Here is an 18,316-nt window from a genome sequence, read left to right as displayed (position 1 = left end):
CCAGCAAGGTCAGGGGTGGCATCACGCACACCTCGCTGCGCCCTTTTTGATCAAGTGCTTATTCTTGATTTTTATTTTCCGTTCCTTGGAAGGCTGCGCCAGCCAGTCAGCTGCCGGAGCTCCTCTGGCCGCCTCTGGTCCCTCCTTGCCCCAGCGAAGGGGCCACATGGGGCGCTGGGCCTTGCTGTCCCAGCCTGGGACCCAGCTTGGAGAGCCACCGCGTCATCACTTTCCTTCTCTTCTGAGGCAACTTTCCAGGGCCGTGCAGTCATGAAAAGCCCCGCGTGTGCCTCCTGGCTGGGCTGCAGAATGATCAGGGCAGGCGGCAGCCCAGGAGCTCAGCGTTTGAGCGACGTGCTGCTTGGCAAAGCGGCTGAAGTCCTACGCAGCTGCCTTGGGAAGCTGCTCACGTATAAACACACCTCACAGAACAGGCTTTCCCGGCACCCCTCCCTGCAGGCCACGGCAAGGTGGCCGGGGCAGGATTAGGAAATGGGGTCTTGGGGGGAGGGGGGTGGGCCCCCCGACCCGGCTCGGCTGGCTGTGGGGTGGGGGCGGTGGTCTGTGCAGGGAGTGAGGGGGGGTGGGGGGGCGCCTCAGCTTCTCCCCCACCCCCGCCCCCAGGCCATGGCGTCCTGCCCCGTCCTGCAGAGGGCGCCCGTGTTCCAGTCGGCAGCTCACGCCTACAGGATCCCCGCTCTGCTCTACCTGCCCGGGCGGAAGACGCTGCTGGCCTTCGCCGAGAAGCGACTGAGCAAGAAGGATGAGCACGCGGAGGTGATTGTCCTCCGCCGCGGCGACCACGACGCGTCCACCCAGCAGGTCCAGGTGAGGCAGGGTGGCGCCGCGTTTACTCTGTCCGCCAGGCTGAGGCCTAGGGCAGGAGGACTGTCAGCCAGAGACGGTGCCCAAGCCATGGGGGGGGCCCAGGGCTCCCCCGCCTGTGTCTGCTAGCTGCATGACTGACGTCCAGACAGGCTTCCTCGTGCCCCTGAGCGCCTGAGTTCAGCCTCACGTAACTGGGCGTGGGCGTCCCTTGAGTACAGTTTACCCGGAGTCAAGGACTCGGGTGCATGCTCGGCTGGAGCGCCAGTGTAGACCGCGTGCAGCGCTGACGTCATGATCCTCCCCTTCGGGGTCACCACTCCATGGTGACGGTTCAGAGAACAGATGGGCCTGGGTTCTAGACCTTGGTCACGCTTGCGAGAGCACAGTCTCCCGCAGCCCGCCTCCCCGCCACGCCTCTCATTCCGCAGATGTGAGATTCACGACACTTGTCTCCTTGGAGTTCTGGGGCAGGGTTGGATGGACCGGGGACCTCAGGCTCTTGGCACAGGGCCACCTCAGAACGTTTGCCAGGGGATCAGTGCCAGAGCAGCACTATGTGTGACATACACTTGGGGATGGTGGAAGCTCCATGAAAGCCCCTCAGGTGATGGTCCTGCCCGTCCCGGGCTGCATTACTAGAGTATGTTGTGTAGAAGATGGGAGGTGATTGTCGTTGGCTGTCCCCCGCTCGTTGTACTTGCTAGTAGGGCTTTACCTTTCAAGAACGAGAAGCCGGGCTGGGCTGGTCAGTGGAAGGAACCAGGATGAAGCTGGGGATAGCTCTTGCCAGAATCATCTTTGTGTGTGGGGTCAAGTCTAGCCAGCACTCTGGCCTGGGTGGTGGTAAGAACGGAAGCAACAGGCAGTCTGATAGAGGGGGGTTGCCTTGGGCCTGCCCCTGCTCTGGGGGAGCATGGGGGTGATGAGAGCGCTGGAAGAAGAGTTCTCCTCTGTGACCTTTGATCCTGACCCACGAGCCACATGCTGCGCCCGCCCACCCGGGGTGCAGCTGGCACTGTCCCTGTCCTCCTCAAGACTGTCTTCCTTTCTTCCTCCTCATGCTCAGTGGCACGCGCAGGAGGTGGTGGCCGCAGCCCAGCTGGAGGGCCACCGGTCCATGAACCCCAGCCCCTTGTATGACGAGGTCACGGGGACCCTCTTCCTCTTCTTCATCGCCGTCCCTGGGCAGGTGTCCGAGCACCACCAGCTCCACACCAAGGTCAATGTCACGCGCCTGTGCCAGGTCACCAGCACTGACTTCGGGAGGTCCTGGAGCCCCGCCAGAGACCTCACGGGCCTCGCCATTGGCAGCGCCTACCGGGAATGGGCCACCTTCGCGGTGGGCCCCGGGCACTGTCTGCAGCTGCACAACAAGGAGGGCAGCCTGCTGGTGCCCGCCTACGCCTACCGGATCCTCGGCCCGCTCCAGAGACCCTCCCCCTTCGCCTTCTGCCTCATCAGCCACGACCACGGGCGCACGTGGGGGAGAGGGGGCTTCGTGGGCCCCGACACCCTGGAGTGCCAGGTGGCCGAGGTCGGGCACGGGAGCCAGAGGCTGGTGCACCTCAACGCGCGCAGCTCCCTCGGGGCCAGGGTGCAGGCCCAGAGCTCCAACGACGGGCTGACCTTCCAGAAGCCACAGCCGGTGCAGAAGCTCGTGGAGCCCCCACCCAGCGGCTGCCACGGGAGCGTGGTCAGCTTCCCCAGCCCCCGCTCGGGCCCACGCGCCTCGGACAAGTGGCTGCTCTACACTCACCCGACGCACCCACAGCTCAGAACCGACCTGGGCGTCTACCTCAACAAGCAGCCCCCTGCACCCGAGGCCTGGTCGGAGCCCACCCTGCTGGCCCCCGGCAGCTGTGCGTACTCAGACCTGCAGGGCATGGGGCTGGGGCCCGATGGGTCGCCCCAGTTTGCGTGTCTGTACGAATCGGGTAACTATGATGAGGTCGTCTTCGTCATGTTCACCCTGAAGCAGGCCTTCCCGGCTGAGTTCCTGCCTCAGTGAGCCGGCCGGCCCAACAGTCTCCCTGCAGGCGGTGAGATCCAGAGGACAGGTTGATGGCGGGGGTCAGTGGCACCAGCCACTTTGTGTTTGTGGTTGAGTCTCACATGGCCAGAGGTGACTAGATGGGCTTTCGCAGGGCGTGACCTGGTGGGGGGCTCTGACTCGGTGTGACTCCCGGCACTGGGGCAGCCTCTCCCTGAGGCATAAGGCAGACATTGAGCAGTGGTCATTGCTGGAGGGAAAGTTAGGCTTCTGGGGCTGGGGGGCACCTGTGGGGGAGGAAAGGGCAGGCAGGGGCAGCGTGCCCTCCAGAGGTTGAAGGTAGGGCAGCCCCCGAGTATGGCATCTGTCAGACTGCAGAGTGCACAGAGGAGGCAGTGAATAAAGTCACTACGTCAATGGCTGCGGCCTCACGCGTCCCTGGCAAACCCAGAGGCTTGAGAAAGAAAGACCCTGGAGGGCTGTGCTGATGGCTGTCTCTACTCACTGCCAGGGAAGAATTCAGGCTCTTGAGAGGATACAGAAAGGAAGCACTTCTGGCCTCTCCAGGGAGAACGCCACTCTCTGAAGCTTACCCTCTGTCTACAGAGGTTGAGGGTTTCCTTGAGGAGCTTAAGTCATGCTGATACTCCAGCTGCACTACTGACCCCCAGACTCAGAACCCCTGGTGCCAGGGCCCAGCTCCCCAAGTTATTCCGGTGATGACAATGTTTGAGAACCGCTGGCACAGACAAATGGTCACTAAAGTTCCTTCTAGTTCTAAATGTACCTGAGTCTCCTGATTTTGAAACCAAGGCTGAATGGTTAAATTACTTTGAGCACAAAAGAGAGAGAAAAATGTACCTAGACTCTTCCCTGAGACTTGCTTTTACAGGCACAGCACAGCCTGGAGGCTTATCAAGTGACCTTGAGCTGAGCTCCAGGGCCAGTTAGAGCTGGGAGACACACAATGCAAAGGAGGGGGCTATGGAGAGATGAGGGCCCCAGCAACAGAAAGCCAAACCTCCACTTATCTGAAGAAAAGCCTCTTCATACTGCATGAACTGTCCTGGCGCTGAACTTCAGTGAAGTCAGTGAACTTCAGCCAAGTCCACATTTTTTTACCCTAGTCAAACCCTTAGCCATTATGCCTGTGTTCTCAATACTGGTCCCCCAAACCCCTATGACTTCATTTTCTTTTTTAACCAGATTTGAATTTATCTCCTACCAATCTCCTTATCAATTGATGCACAATAAAGTTGACTTCTCTTCTCAGAAAACCTGGTGTCATAATTGGTCCATGGGACAGTGAATATAGTAACAACTTGAATAAAAAGGGGAAAAAGGAAAGCAAAAATTGATCTGGTTAAAGCTGAACTCATCAAAAGGCACCACTAAGGGAATGACAAGAAAGATCATTGATGGAGAGAAGATACCTGTAGTATATATACCTGCCAGAAGGCTTGTATTCAGAATATATAGAATGTCTACAAATCAAGAAACAAAAGGCAAGCCAATAGAAGTGGACAAAAACTTGAACAGGCACCTCACTAAAAAGAATAACCTGAAGGATGCTAAGTACATGGTCATCAGGAAATACAAAGGAAAACCATGTGATACTTATTCACTAGAATGACAAATTTCAAAAGATTAAAAAGAGCAAATATTGGCAAGAATGTGAAGCAACCAGAACACTCATGCATTTGTGGAGGATGTGTAGCTGGTACAACCACTTTAGAAAACCATTTGTTAGTACTTGCTAAAACTAAACATGCAAATACTCTATGACCCAACAAACCCATTCTGAAATGAATGTTGTCAAAGATGCACCTGTATTTAAAGCAGCTCTATTCAGAAGAGTTTCAGACTGATAACAACTGTCAATGAAAATGAGAATATATGACTAAATTGGGGGATATTCACGCTCTGGGATGCTGCACAAGAATGAAAGAATAAACGATTGCTACACAATAGCACAGATGATTTCCATATATATGTTGAATGGAAAGTGTCACACACAAAGGATCCACGCTTCTGATTCTGTTCATATGATGCTCAAGGCAAATCTAACCAATGGCATATATGTCAGGACAGTGTCTATTTCTAGTGGAGAAGTGGGGCTCATTAGACAGGAGTAAGCAGATTTGGGGGCACCAGAGGCATTTTATTGTTAGAGATGGTGCTGCTTAAGTAGGTGATTGCATGTATAAAAGTTCAGTGAGATGTACACATAGTATTTGTGTAGCCTACTGTATGCTGGGTTTACCTCAAAAAAAAAAAAATGTTGAACTGAACAGTAGATTTACCAGTTAAGCTTCCAACTCAATATTCTATATTGGATTTTAAAACTAAAACTGAATTGTTTTTAATAATTTGTCTAGGAGGAATAATTTTAGATTCACAGAAAAATTGCAAAGATAGTACGGCGTGTTCCCGTGGACCCCACACCCAGTTTCCCCTAATGTTAGCATCTTACATAACTGGCACATTTGTCAAAACTAAGAGATGAACATGGCTGCATCACTATGAACTAAACTCCAGACTATCCACATTTTACCAGCTTCTCCACTAATGTCCTTTTTCTGTTCTAGGACCCCATCCAGGATACATTTAGCACTACTGAATTTTTACTGTGATTTCTGTCCTTAGAGACACCACACACACACAGACTGGTGCACAGTTCCAGCCGGCGCCTCCCCTCCACCCACCTTCCCCTAAAAAGCGCTTGTCTAATGATTCCATAAACAAGCACATGCAAAGAATGTGCACTTCTGGCCTGGACAGCTCAAACGAAAATAAGAGATGGCCAGCCTCGGCTGGTTCGACTCCCAGTCAGTTACACTGGAGCCCCAGGTCCAAGCTGTGCCATGCTGGGGGAGGGCTTCGGCCAGTTTCGTGCCCAGGACCACTGCATTGTGCGTGCACTCATGCATAGCGTGTCTGCGTACTCATGCACGCACACGCACGCAGTTGCCGTGTGTGCGTGCTTGTGCCCACGTGTGCATGCATGCATGTGCATCACGTGTGTGGTGTGTGTACACGCATGCAGGGCCAACCTGGAGGAGGGGAGCTGGGGAGCGGCCCCGCTCAGCCCTGCATGATGGCTGGCAGGCAGGGTGAAGACAAAAGGGGGAAGAGGTCGAGGACCTTTGAGACGGCGGAGGATTCCTCCAGTTTACCCAGAGGGAGGTGATCTCCACATCCTGTCAGAGGGCATCAGGGGCGGTCTTGACTATGAGGTAGAAGGAGATTGAGCCAAGGAGCAGAGGGAGGCTGCTCCAGAAGCGCCAAAGGCAGGCAAGAGTCTTCCCCAGAGCGTTGACTTCTGCCTTGGGTGCTGCTTCCAGTCACCACGTGGGTGTTTTTGAGAGCAGCAACAGGAAATGAACAGGACCCCATTATTCTTGCTTCAGCAACTGAGAGGGATGCTGGGTAGGTGAGAAGAAGGCGGTGGATAGGCCTGCAGTTCACCCCAGGACACCTCAAGGTTTTAGAGACAGTGACAAGGACGGAGGGAACAGCATCTCTCTCTGATCAGTCCTGACAGCTGATGGCTCGAGGACAGTGACGGAGGGCTGATGTCTGTCACTCCAGCTGTCGCTACCGTAACTGAGATTGCATAGTCCCTATCCTTCTCAGGGAATCCAGGTCTTCCATTCTCTCAGGACTCACCCTCCACCTCCCCAGGAGAAGGTAGAGAGATGGTTGCCATAGCAACCCTCCATTCCTGCCAGCAGCCCCCCGGGACCTGGGCTGTCTCCCAAGAGTTAGTCCCGGGGCTCCCTGGTGTCCTGATGCAAGATCAGGCTCATTGGTATCCCAAGAGCTCTCAGCCGTGCCAGGTCCTTCTCTTCAAGGTCAAGCAGTGGCCAGCGTCCAACAACTGGCCAGACCAGAAGTCTCAGGGAGCCCCACTGCATGAACTGGACATCTGTACAGGGGTGCATGTCCAGAGACCAGGGCTCAGAAGTCAGTGCATGCTGAGAAAACAGAGCCCTTATCACCTTAAGGACCACCGGGATAAGGGGGTCATTTCCATCACATCCGTTTATTTCCTACCAGGCGCCTGACGGCTCAAGAGAGATGATGGTGGAGCAGAGAGCCAGTGCCGTGGCCCTACCCACAACCTCACGTGCAGCTGAGGCTTTGGTGGGGGGACTGGTCTGGGGCTGAGAGGTTAGCAAGCTCCTCTTGGCTGGCTTGCTCTCGGCCCGGGGTGCATGCGCGTGGAGCCCGAGAATGTTCTGCTGTTCACTCCCTTCTAACTTGGTCAAAGGATTAGAAGAGAAATTTCTCTCCCTCCTCCCCTCTCATCCTGTTTGCCTCTCCTTGCAAACAGGATAACTGGAGCAACAGTGACCACCAACACTAGCTGAACTTGTCCATTCCTAGAGACAAGACCACACACAGCAGGGACAGATTGCATGTTCGTCCTTTAGCCGTGGACATGACCTTAAAGCTGAAGTCCAACCTACTCAGTGGACAGGAGGGTAGAAACTGGTCCTGCGAGGTCCAGTAACTTCCTCAGACCACACGGCCAGTGAGAAGCCGGGCCAGGAGTGACGGGCTCACTAGCCGGAACTGTGGTCGGCGTCTGTTGGTTGCTGTCATGCACTGAGCACCCAAGATGGCGGACCAGAGGTCCGGGCTTCCAGCTTCTGGGATGCAGGACTCTGCGTGGCCATGGCTTGTCTCTGGAGCCTGTGCGCTGGGGTCCTGGGCACTGTGCTGCCACCTCTCCCGGCTTCTCCAGAGTGGTGGTCCTTGGACTGCCCGTGCTCCCAGGGCCCTGGGCCAAAGTTGCCTGCAGGCGCGGAGACATGCTCTGTCCCCTCCCTGGAGGTTGAGAAGGCTGGACTCCGGCCAGGGGGCAGCCTGGGAGGCGTGCTCTGCTCCATGGCTCCCACGCCAGCCAGCCTGCCCCACACCTCAGCCCCACCATGTGAAGAGGGAAGGAAGCGACGCAGGACTTAAACACACTGCTGTAGTCCGCGGCTGGTGGGGTGCGGAAGTGACTGAGCTCCTGGCAAGGCCTTTCTTTTGCAGATTCCGTTTTTGTGCTGTTTTTTTGGGAAGGGTTTCAAAGTAATGGAAGGTAGACATTTGGAAGTCTGAAGAAGCAGAAAAACATCACCTAAATCCCACTAACCAGAGGTGCGCTTTCCTCTGGCTCTGTCCTGAACATGCCGTGAAACTGGCCGAGGCCCGCGCCGGCCTGTGGACGCTGTTCACGCACGTTTCCTCTGTGTTATTTTCTTGCAAAAGATAGTTAAAGGACATGAATTATTTACCCATGTCTTTAACATTAGAAATGGAAGTGACTTCTGTTTTTTGCTGTTGTTGTTGTTCTGCTTGATGCAGTTTATAAATACACTGAGGTGAGCATTTTGGTGAGTAAATTTAGTCCTCACCTGTAATTATTTCTATAGTTTAGAACCTCTAAAAGGAAAGACGAGTCAAGGGCGAACCCCTGAAGTCTGTAAAGGGTGTTCTTTGCCAGTGCAGCGCACGCCTCCCCTTCACGGTGACAGGCTCCCAAGTGGCCAGCTTCCTGTACGCTTTTAAAGACCTGAGTGCCCAGAAAAATGGATGATGTCAAATCTTTGTTCTTCTTTTTGAGACTTATTTATGCACTTAAAAACTGGGGTACAGGCCAGAGGTGTGGTCACGGGCAAGCAGAGGCAAATAGGGCGAGGGGAGAGGAGTGGGGGAAAGAGGAAGAGAAATTCCTCTTCTAATCACTTGACCACGTTAGAAGGTGAGCGACTTCCCCAGAGACAGAGCGGGGAGCAGAACAGGCCGATGGACTGAAATCCACTGCTGAGGGGGGCCGGGCACGGGACAGCAGAGGGCTACTTGGCGGGATCGAACTCACGCCTCAGCGGCTGCGGCAGCTACATGGTGCTGCTCTGTGACTGTGGGGCCACCAGGGAGGGGCGAGTATTTGAGCTTTAATGCATAAAGCACAGGCCCTGGTTTCTGCTTGATGCGGTTTATCATCTAGGTAAAAGACAAGAGGTACTCTGCATACAGAAAGGTCTGGGGTCGAAGAAACTTCCAGAACCATGGAGATGATGTCTGGATGATGTCTGATCTCACCTCACTCCCCGAGCAGGGCTGAACAAGGCCCGGAAGCAGTGGCCTGCTCCAAGTCACAGTGTGGACCTGGCTGAGCAGGATCCCGCCGCCCCAACCTCCCCCCCAGCCCCCCCACTCTGGGCCAGAAGCTCAAAGTTCCAGCGAAAGCAATGGCTTCTCCCTGCTGCCGCCTCCTCCCTTTCCTTCCCACGTGCACAGGGTCTGGGGCAGCCCGTGGCCTCCCTCTGCCCAGCTAGGCCCTCGGTCAGCGGGACCTCCCGGCCACTGCGGCTGAAGCACGTCACTTCCCCATGCGGCCCACACTCCTTCCTTCCCCATCTTTCCATGCCATTCCATGCGTGGTTCCGTAACACTGCGAGCTCTTGGGTTTCAGTGAAAGCCTAGCTTCCACCGCGCTAACTGTCGAATTTCTCCTTCTGTATCCCGAGCGCAAAGCCTCTGTGGAACCCCCACTGCGTGCCAGGTACTGAGCAGAGGGCCAAAGACTCAAGCGAGTGTCTCCCGGGGCCTCGCCATGCGCGGACGCCAGCCCAAGCCCTGCACCGGTGCTCACGGGCTCCATCTTCACAAGCCTGACTGGGGTCGCCGTCACCCCTATGTAGAGGGGGAGAAACTGAGGCAGAGCTGACACAAGCTATGCGACGGCTATCGTCTGACAGGTTCCGGGTAGCTCGGGAAAAGCTCTGAAAGATCAGACTTTCCATGCTAACTTGTGTTATGACCTCCCTTTTTTGTATAATCGTAATATCAAAATATTCTGAGCAACTTTCAGTTTACAATTGGATTGCCTCAGCTGCATAAGGCCGGCCTGCCCTGACAAGCAAGCACTGCACCAGGGTGAGAAATTCCTCTGAAGTCAAAAGTGACTTAACGACTGGCTGATCAATAAAAAAGCAAAAGGGCTGTTTCTGCAAAGTCTCTCACTGCTGGATGGAGGAAAACCCAAATTTATCATTCTACTATCTCACCTAGCCTTCTATTCAGCTTCTACAGAATTACTCAAACTTCCTACTATCTGGCTTTAGATATGGAAATTCATCCAGGTTGCCTGTTTTAGAGCTAGTCAAGTTTTTTACCTGCTACACTTCAAAGCAATCCACAAAAGTCTTTCTGGCTAGTCTTTCAGGATTCTACTACCTAGTCTTTAGATAAAGAAATTCACCCATGTCTCTATTTAGAGCAAATTATGCTTTCTACTGTCTGGACCTCAAGGAAACTCACTTAAAACCTTTTAGCAAGTTTCTTCAAAGAACTTTTCTGAAACTTGATTTGCAAGAAATTTCCTCTTCCTGCTTCCCAAGATGTTTCAGGTAGAAAAAACCATCAAATAATAGATAAGGATTAAAGGACTTTATTCTTATCTATCTTCACTATAGTAATGTTAGTCTTAAACTTTGTGCAACTATGTACTTGTTTTTTAACCTTGATTTTAGAATGTTATAATCTCAAGTAAAGGTCAAAGGACCCCAGACCATTCTTAGAAAAAAGGTGATTGTGATCTCAACCCCTTTCGTATGCTAATGCCATCCCCCTGCCTGCTGGAAATGTGTAAAATAAACCTCTGCCAAAGGCAGAGCAGGAAGATTTGCACCCAACTCCGACTCCGGTGTCTTCCTCGCACCCGCTCCTCTCCCCCTCTTGGAATCTCCTCACGCGACGCCTTCCCATCTTAAGGTCCTGCCTGTGTTGCCTCCAGACACCTCAAAAGTTGGAGCTGGTCTCCGACACAGAGCGGATCGAGCTCAAGGATCGACCATGCGGTTTAATCTGGGAAGGGAGAAGCTGGGAGTCAGGGCCGGAAGGCCTGGGCCTTCTGCGGCTTAGCCCAAAGGAAGGCGAAAGCGAGCATGCCTGTGGGCTGTGGGGCCCGCAGAGGTGAGTCCCGGCGGGCAGGGGCTCCCCATCTGGCTGTGTCCAGGGGACCTTGACACAGAGCTGGCTCCACGGACCTGACAACCAGGTGAGTGGACAGACAGCACGTGGTTGTGCTGAGCCGGCACGAGCGCGGAGGGAGACCCGGACAGGCCGCGGCCGTGCGAGCTGGCGTGACCTGCAGGGGCAGCTGTTGCCCATGGCACAGGAGGACTTGGGGTCCCCGGGGAGGAGAGGCAGACCCAGCTCTGTGCCTTACAAAGAAAGCCCTGCAGGTGAGGAGTGGGGCCGGGGACGCGCCCCTCGAGGTGTCCAGCCACAACAGTGCGAGAGCAGGCTGGGGCCGGGCCGTGGGTGGCATGGAAGGAAGTGGATGCCAGGGCATCTGCAGCTGGATGACTCACCGGTGTGGAAGTGGAGGGGGCAGGCCGAGAGGTCGCCTGTTGTGCCCCGGAGGCTGGTGGTTTGGTGACGCAGTCTCGATGGGCCGTGTGTGTGGAAGGACTAGTTTCTGTGCAGAGACGGAGCATCCGGGCGAGGCAGGGTTTCCGAGTCCGAAGGACAGGCCGTAGGCCACGGGAAGTGTGGCTGGGAGCTCAGGAGCGAGCCGGGCCGGGCGTGCGGCCCTGGAAGCCACAGTGAGAGGACGTGAGGTCCTGCCGAGCAGGCCCAGCGCAAAGGCCCTGGAAACACCAGCTGCCGGGGGGTGGCAGGAGGAGTAACGCGCAGAAGCCCTGTTTCATAAGATGGAGGCGGCCCAGGGCCACATGCCCACGCACGCACTATCAGCAAATGGCAGGGTCTGGGTGCCCTTCACCCCGGGAAGTGCCGCTTCCTGCCCCTCGGTGGCGGGAGGGAAGGAAGCATCACTCCCCAGCAGCCCCTGGGAAGGCTGTGTAGGGGCGCTGGCTGCACCCAGGGAGGTGCCCGTGGTCTCACGTGAGACTGCGCTAGCCAAACTGCCTCTTGCTGTTTCTGCATAAAGCCATTTGTAGGCGATACCACTGACCACTGGTCCTTGCAGTCAGGTAGGCGTCAGATGGGAGGGGGGCTGGGGAGCACTCAGATTCAGGTTGCTGGGGAGGCCTGTGGGGTGGCAGGCTGCAGGAACTTGGGAGGAGGAGGTGGGTGGGCATCCTGATTTGATTAGATGATGCCTCTGGGGCGGGCGGGGATGCCCGGCCTGAGGGAGGACACAGAAGTGAGAAGGGGAAGGCGGAGGGCCCACTCTTGGCCTTCTAGACCAGCCGAGGCATGGGCCCTGCCCCAGATCTCTAATTCATGGGCCTGGGTGGGGTCCTTGAGATGCACAGCCAAGGCTGGGAGGCAGTGAGGGGGGGCGGTCACTTAAAATGTTAATGTCGGGCCCTCCCTGGTGGCGCAGTGGTCAAGGCACAGCACTGAGAAGCTAAAGCCGCTTCCACATGAGTTCGATCCCCACCTCCCAGGTGACCCACACGGCATGGCAGACCTCTCCTGACCTGCCTGCTGCTCCCCTCAGCAGTGTACTTCGCCCATCTGCCTGTTCTCCTCCCCGCTCTGTCTCTGGTGGCTCTACCACCCTCCGCATCTCTGGCCTGTACCCCAGTTCTATATGAATAAATAAAAAAATCTTAAAAAAAAAAGTTAATGTCTTTGTAACTTGGTTATAGGGTGAGGGGAGTTGAAGAGGGGTCCAGAAGGTGGAAATCCAGGACAGTCAGGGTGGCTTTGGGGCTGTCCCAGAGGATGGTGAGGGTCCCAGGAGAAGTAGGGGAGCAGCGGAACTGGACCCACGGGGGGCTCATTAGAAGGTGCCCTTTATGGGCAAAGTGAGGGAGTTGCTTTCTGATGGTGTCTGCAAGCGAGCTCTCTGAGGGGCAAGGGAAGGTGACCTAGGGAAGTGAGTTCAACTGGAAAAACCTGGACTTGGGTGCAGCTTCCAGGGGAGAAGGAGGAGGAAACTTCTGGAAGCCCCAGGCAGCCATGCTGGGAGATTGCTGGTGGGGCACTGAAGGGCCAGGGAGAGGAGTGTGGTGGAGGCGGAAAGTGTGGAGGTGGGGGCGAGGCAGCGCCAGCCAGGACTCACTGGGGCTGGGGGCGATGCAAGGTGGTGTCTGGGCAATGGGTCTCAGGCCAAGGCCAAGCTCAGGTCGCACGGAGTAAGGGTCCCAGCAGCCCCCGCGGACTGGGTGCCACGTGGGAAGGAGGTGGTGGCGGCTGGGTCCAAGAGTCTGCAGTACAGGACTTTGGACTTTGTCTCACAGACTCCAAGGGGTCATCGGTTTCCAGCAGGGGAGTGATGAGGGCAAACCCAGGTTTTAGGAAGACGGATCTGGACCTTCTTTCTGCCTGGATTACACGCCAGGACTTGGGCACATAGATCTGGGTGGCCAGCTGGGCGCAGCTCCAGGGAGAACCAGGTTCAATGCCAGCCCCGGGCCTGCCCCTCACCACACCCCAGCGGCTGTCGAGCTGGAGCTGAGCTCACAATAAAACCAGAGGCGCGGGGGGGACGCACTCTGTCCGCCAGAGCTTCTTCTGATGCTGCGGTCCATACTCAGCTCCAGACGACCCTCTGCACCGGCAGGCGGGGGCGGCCCCAGGCCCTCGGTCTCTGCTCCCAAGGTGGTCTGGGAAGCGGAACAGAAGATGGGAGAGGATGTCGGGAGACGTAGGTGAGTGTGGAAGACTTTCTGAACCAGCTTGGGCCTCAGGCTCATCTACTCAAAGTGTGCACGGCCACCGTGGCTGTGAGCCCAGGCAGACGCTCTGCCACGAGCCTGCGGATGAATTCTACCCCCTTGCGTCTCAATTTCCCTGCCAGTGAAAAGCAGGTAACAACCAGACCTCCTGACAGGAACCCTAGGACTCAGTGGGCAGTTGAGCCCAGAGCTTAGCACAGCCTCACAGATACTCCCTGTTGCTGTAAGTCAGCTGAGTAGTGGCACTGCTTTGGGCCTCCAAATTCTTTTATATATGTAAGATTCACTTATTTATGCAGACACGAACTGGGGTGAGAGGATTCCCCAGAGACAGAGTGGGCAGGAAAACAGGCCGATCTACTGAACCCCACTGCTGAGGGCAGAGGTCTGCTACACCCTGTGGGTCAGCTCCCTGGCTGGGGATTGAACTCAGGCTACAGTGGCTGGTAAAAGCTTGACAGCACTGAGACACTAACTCCTGTGCCACCAGGAAGACTCTGGACCTTCAAATTCTTACATCGAAACCCAACCCCCAAAGTAGAACTGGGTATGGAGATAGTGCTGAGAGCAGGTAAATAGGTTTAAATGAGGCCCTAGGGGTGGGTGCCGGTCCATAGGCTTGGGGCCTGATAAGAAGACAGCAAGAGTGCTCTCTCTTTCCATGGACAGGAAGGCCACATGAGAACACGATGACAAAGCGGCTGTGGACAAGCCAGGGGCCAGCTCCCCCCAGAACCCGACCAGGCCTTGACCTTGGGCCGCCAGGCTCCGGAGCTATGAGATGTTCAGTGCTGTTTCATCCCACATCAAGCTGGCGGAGACATCTTGACCATACCTGTCACCTGGGTGGGGGGTGAGAGTCTAGGAGCGGCCATGGGGAGACGCTATGTCTGAAGAGCAGCAGAGTCCCATGGCCTCCAGGGCTACTGGGGTGTCGGGGCTCTGGGGGGCTGGGGTGGCCATGCAGGGGGAGGACACAGGTGGCAGGAGGCTGAAGACTTCATGGGAAGAAGCTAGACCGAACCGGGTGGGGGCTCATGGAGGTCCTTCTGGACACGTCAATTAAGAGGCCTGCGGCTGCTGAGGCAGAGAACAGGGTAGACTGTGGGGACTGGAACGGCCAGGGAGGTGAGCGGCTGTTGGCAGGGAGGGCCTCAGGAGGCGTGACAGCAGCAGGCACTGCCGAGGGATGGTGTCCCAGCTCAGGCTTGGGAGGCCAGAACCCAGGGGAAGGCCGGCAGGGCAGTCAGGTGACAGGGACAGGCATTGCAACTTGGGCCACTGACCAGCTATAGCTTCCAGAGCTCGGGGAAGCTGAGCCAGAGAGCAAGGAGGCTGGAGCGGCGGTTGCTATGATGACCTGGTCCCGGGGAACCTCCCAGGTTTTGTACACCCATTTGTGGGGGAGGGCGGGGGACGTGGTGCAGAGTGGTTGCAAGGCTGCGTCATGTTTTTTTACGTTCACTTTCTTGGAAAGTGAAAGTTAATTTTTTCAAATGCAAATCATGTATCGGAAGTTCAAGGGGACAGCTCATTTTAAAATAAATAATGTGAAAGCCAAGAGTCCTTTTGACACACAAGATTTTTTTTTTTTTAATCTGTCTCAAAAGTAGGCTGCCCTCGGAGTCACTCTCTCCGGGGGTGCTCCAGAATCCCCGCTGTGGGCTGAGGCAGATGCCGGCCTGTGCCCACACGGTGGGTGTGGGAACTAGTGCAGCTGTGCCAGAAGGCAGCCTGGCCTCCCAGCAAAGTGCCATCCGCATGATCTGCACCCCGAGCCGCAGACCTGGGGGTCTGCGGGCAGCCCCTGGCCTGCCAGGTGTATTGCAAACACCAGGAGCCCTTGAGCAGGAGACTGGCAGGACACTGCGCTGGGGTGTGGGAGAGTCAGAATGCGCAAAAATAGACGTGGTCAATGCAAAAAACCAAAAAAAACCGAATCCACACAAGGTCAGGATAAAGCAAGGACAAAGGATAAAAGACAGAGCCCCCCAAATATGACGCAGAAAGTTCCCCAAGGATACACAAGATGCTGGCCTTCGGGAAAGAGGCCTGGGGTCCAGGTCTGCGGGAAAACGTACCTTTCACTCGGTGGTGTCCTCACCATGTTCAGGAATCGCCGAGGCATCCCGGGGTGGGCACGAGGGGTGGCTCTGGGCACTGCCAGCTCTGGGCATCGGTAGGCTCCCTCGGGGCCCACGTGCCCTGGGGCCAGGGTGGTCTTCTTACTTGTGTTTATTGTGTAAGAGGCAAAGGCGGTCAGTGGAGGAATCTGGGAAGTGCTGTGACTCGGCCTCTCGTCGCTCCCCTGCCCGGGGGTCCTAGGACCCAGCTTCCCACAGCCGCAGTCACACTGCTTCCCCAGTGGGTCTCCTGGTGGGTTTGTTTTGTTTGTTTTTCCCACCCTGTCGTGTGAATATTTCCCCATGTCTTTGGCGGTCTTTCCAGAAGACAGTCATTTTTTGGATGTGACCCTCCCTTACTCAATTCCTCCCAAAGTCAGGAGATTGTCCTGGTGGCCTTTCAAGCCCAGGTGACTTTCCAGCACCTTCAGGGCTTCAGGGAAGGGGGAGAGGGGCTCCCTGCCAGGTCTTCCGTGTTTACAGGACATCCTAGCACAATCTGGGACGCTCAGGGATGGGGTGTCGCCTGCATGCCTGTGGGGTGGTGGAGCCGAGCTCACGATGCCCCCTGGTGGCGGGCGCTGCAAGGCTTGGGATCTGACCACCAGGTGGTTGGCGCAGGTAAAGGCACTTTGACCCCACCCTGCCGGGTCAAACCAGGTGGGTGAACCAACGGTGAGTCTCAGGCTCCCGCTGCTGGTGCAGCGTACGGGGGCCTGCCCAGGGGCCTCTTGGGCCCGTGCTCACCTTCACTCTTCAGGCTGAGAAGGGGCAATTCAGATCCCGCCTGTTCTGCGTGTGATGCAGGGTCTGACTTCTAGCTCTGACAGGAGTTGTGGAGCGATGGGGAAAAGTGTGTGCATGTGGGGTTTTGCGCCTGAGACCTCACCTCCCCAGCCCTCAGGGTACTCTGTACCCTGGAAGGAAGCCTCAGGCCCCCGGCCCCTGAGAAACTCCAGCAGGCCTTCAGAGGCACATGAGCCAGTTTCCTGTGGGGGTGCGGGAGCGGGCCTGGGAGGCAGGCTCTGTCTGACGAGGACCAGACTCACTGTGCGAGGAGGTGCAGGTGGAGCCGAGCGGCCTGAGAGCGGGGTCCCCACCTCAGTAATGAGCACACTCGGCCTCTGGCTCGGGAGGGGCCATTGGCAGTTTCAGCTCTCAGAACCGAGGAGGGTGGATCTCCTGACGGGGTCCAAGGCGGGGCTGGCCGCTGGCCCCTGGTCCTGGAGCCACAGCCAGCTGGAGCCACGCACGCTGCTCCAGGCCAGGATGCCTCTTGATCCGGTCTGGGGCACGGAGAGTTCACTCCTGACAACACCAGCCCATGTGCATAGTCAGGTATTTCCTTCCGTGTGAGTCGGGGCTCACTGAGAGACAGTGCTGATAAGACTTTCACTTCCCTTCCCATAGGAGTCAGTGGGAGACTCCTACCGGGCTGGGCAGGCTGGTGGGTGGTGGGGGCCCTGGGGTGCAGTAAAGACTCTGATGGATCAGGAGGAGAAAGGACACATGAGAATGAGTGTTAAGAGTGTCTGGTCCTCTACGGAGGGGCGACTTTCTTCCCTGCGCCCTCATCCTCTCCTCCCCCATCACTGCAGCTGGGACCCCCTGGCCCCTCTGCCAGCTCAGCCCCTTCTCAGCCCCCCACTCTGTTCCTTTCCAGGATATGAGGACAAATACACATGTAGCCTGCTGGGCCCCCATCAGCCTCTCTCCTAGCCCATCGATGCTGTCTGGGGCTCAGGGCCAGCCCCGACTGCCGCCTTGACCTGATGTGATTTGAAGTCTCAGAAGCCTTGAGGCCACGGAGGCCAGAACCCCAACACTGATATTGCATCAGTTCTTCCCGGGCTTCTGGAGGTGGCTGAGTGCCCACGGCACCGGCTCCCACACCACACCAGTGCTGCTCACTCCCTGACATCCTGGAAGTTTCCCAAGAACCCCTCCCCAGGGGCTTTTCCAGCCTCCGGAAGGAGTGGCAGGGTGGCTGGTGGGGTGTCCCAGCCCAGACTCGGGCCCACAGGAGTCTTGACCCCACTTTTCCACCTCAGCTGCTTTCCAATGCTCAGCTGGGACCCCAGCTGAGATTGACGAGATGGCCCAGGGGTCTCTGTGACCCAAGGGTCCTTCTGGAGCCCCTGGCTGGGTGTGGCAGCAACCAGGGAGCGAGTCACTATGGACTGGCACAAGGTTGGTTCTCCAGAACGATGCTGAGTTGCTGCCTTGGGCTGACTCATATCAGATACCAGCTGAGTTCAGGGTTCTGGGCTGTGACCCATGATGGTCTGTGGCTGTGGTCCATGGTCAGCCCTTGACCTAGAATCATGTCTTTGGTGCAAGGCCCACTCATCGTACTGCCTTCATTTGAAAGCACTGAGGGCCGCAGGGATGGGGCAGGTGTCTGCACTCCACCCCCACTCCCTGGCCCGTGGCCCTTGGGGGCCCTCCACCCCCTGGAGTGGTGTCTTGCAGTGTCTCCTCTGGGGGGTCTCCAGCTCATTGCTTTGTAACACCTACAGGCTCTCCCAATCAGGGCACGCTCCAGGCTGCTTGGCTCCTGCCAGGGCGGGGTGGGCATCCCCAGGGGCGATCTGTGCGCAGGAAGGGCAGTGGTGAGCACAGCTGCCTTCTGGAGCGTGGGGCGCGCCAGTGTGTGGAAGACAGCACGTGCCCACCACCGAGCGGGTCAAGGTAGAGGACGATGCCCTTATGCCTACAAAGTC

General features: G+C 56.6%; 1 protein-coding gene across 1 annotated transcript; it reads left to right on the top strand.

Moving 5' to 3' along the window:
* The first annotated feature begins 627 nt into the window (after window positions 1–627).
* NEU2 (sialidase 2 (cytosolic sialidase)) lies at window positions 628–2,836 on the top strand. The gene is made up of 2 exons (XM_004674189.1): window positions 628–828; window positions 1,895–2,836. Exons 1-2 carry the CDS (start codon window positions 628–630, stop codon window positions 2,834–2,836), a joined length of 1,143 nt encoding a protein of 380 aa, XP_004674246.1.
* The last annotated feature ends 15,480 nt before the right edge of the window (window positions 2,837–18,316 follow it).

This window comes from Condylura cristata, unplaced genomic scaffold, assembly GCF_000260355.1.
Source record: "Condylura cristata isolate star-nosed mole 26May11 unplaced genomic scaffold, ConCri1.0 scaffold00002, whole genome shotgun sequence".
Classification (NCBI taxonomy): domain Eukaryota; kingdom Metazoa; phylum Chordata; class Mammalia; order Eulipotyphla; family Talpidae; genus Condylura; species Condylura cristata.
This window is presented reverse-complemented; position numbering and strand designations above follow the sequence as displayed.

What these genes read in the sequence shown, in the direction of transcription:
- NEU2 (XM_004674189.1), top strand. Translation starts at nt 628, where the DNA reads ATGGCGTCCTGCCCCGTCCTGCAGAGGGCGCCCGTGTTCCAGTCGGCA. An exon ending in CGTCCACCCAGCAGGTCCAG is followed by an intron (nt 829 to 1,894) that starts GTGAGGCAGGGT and finishes CCTCATGCTCAG; the next exon opens with TGGCACGCGCAGGAGGTGGT.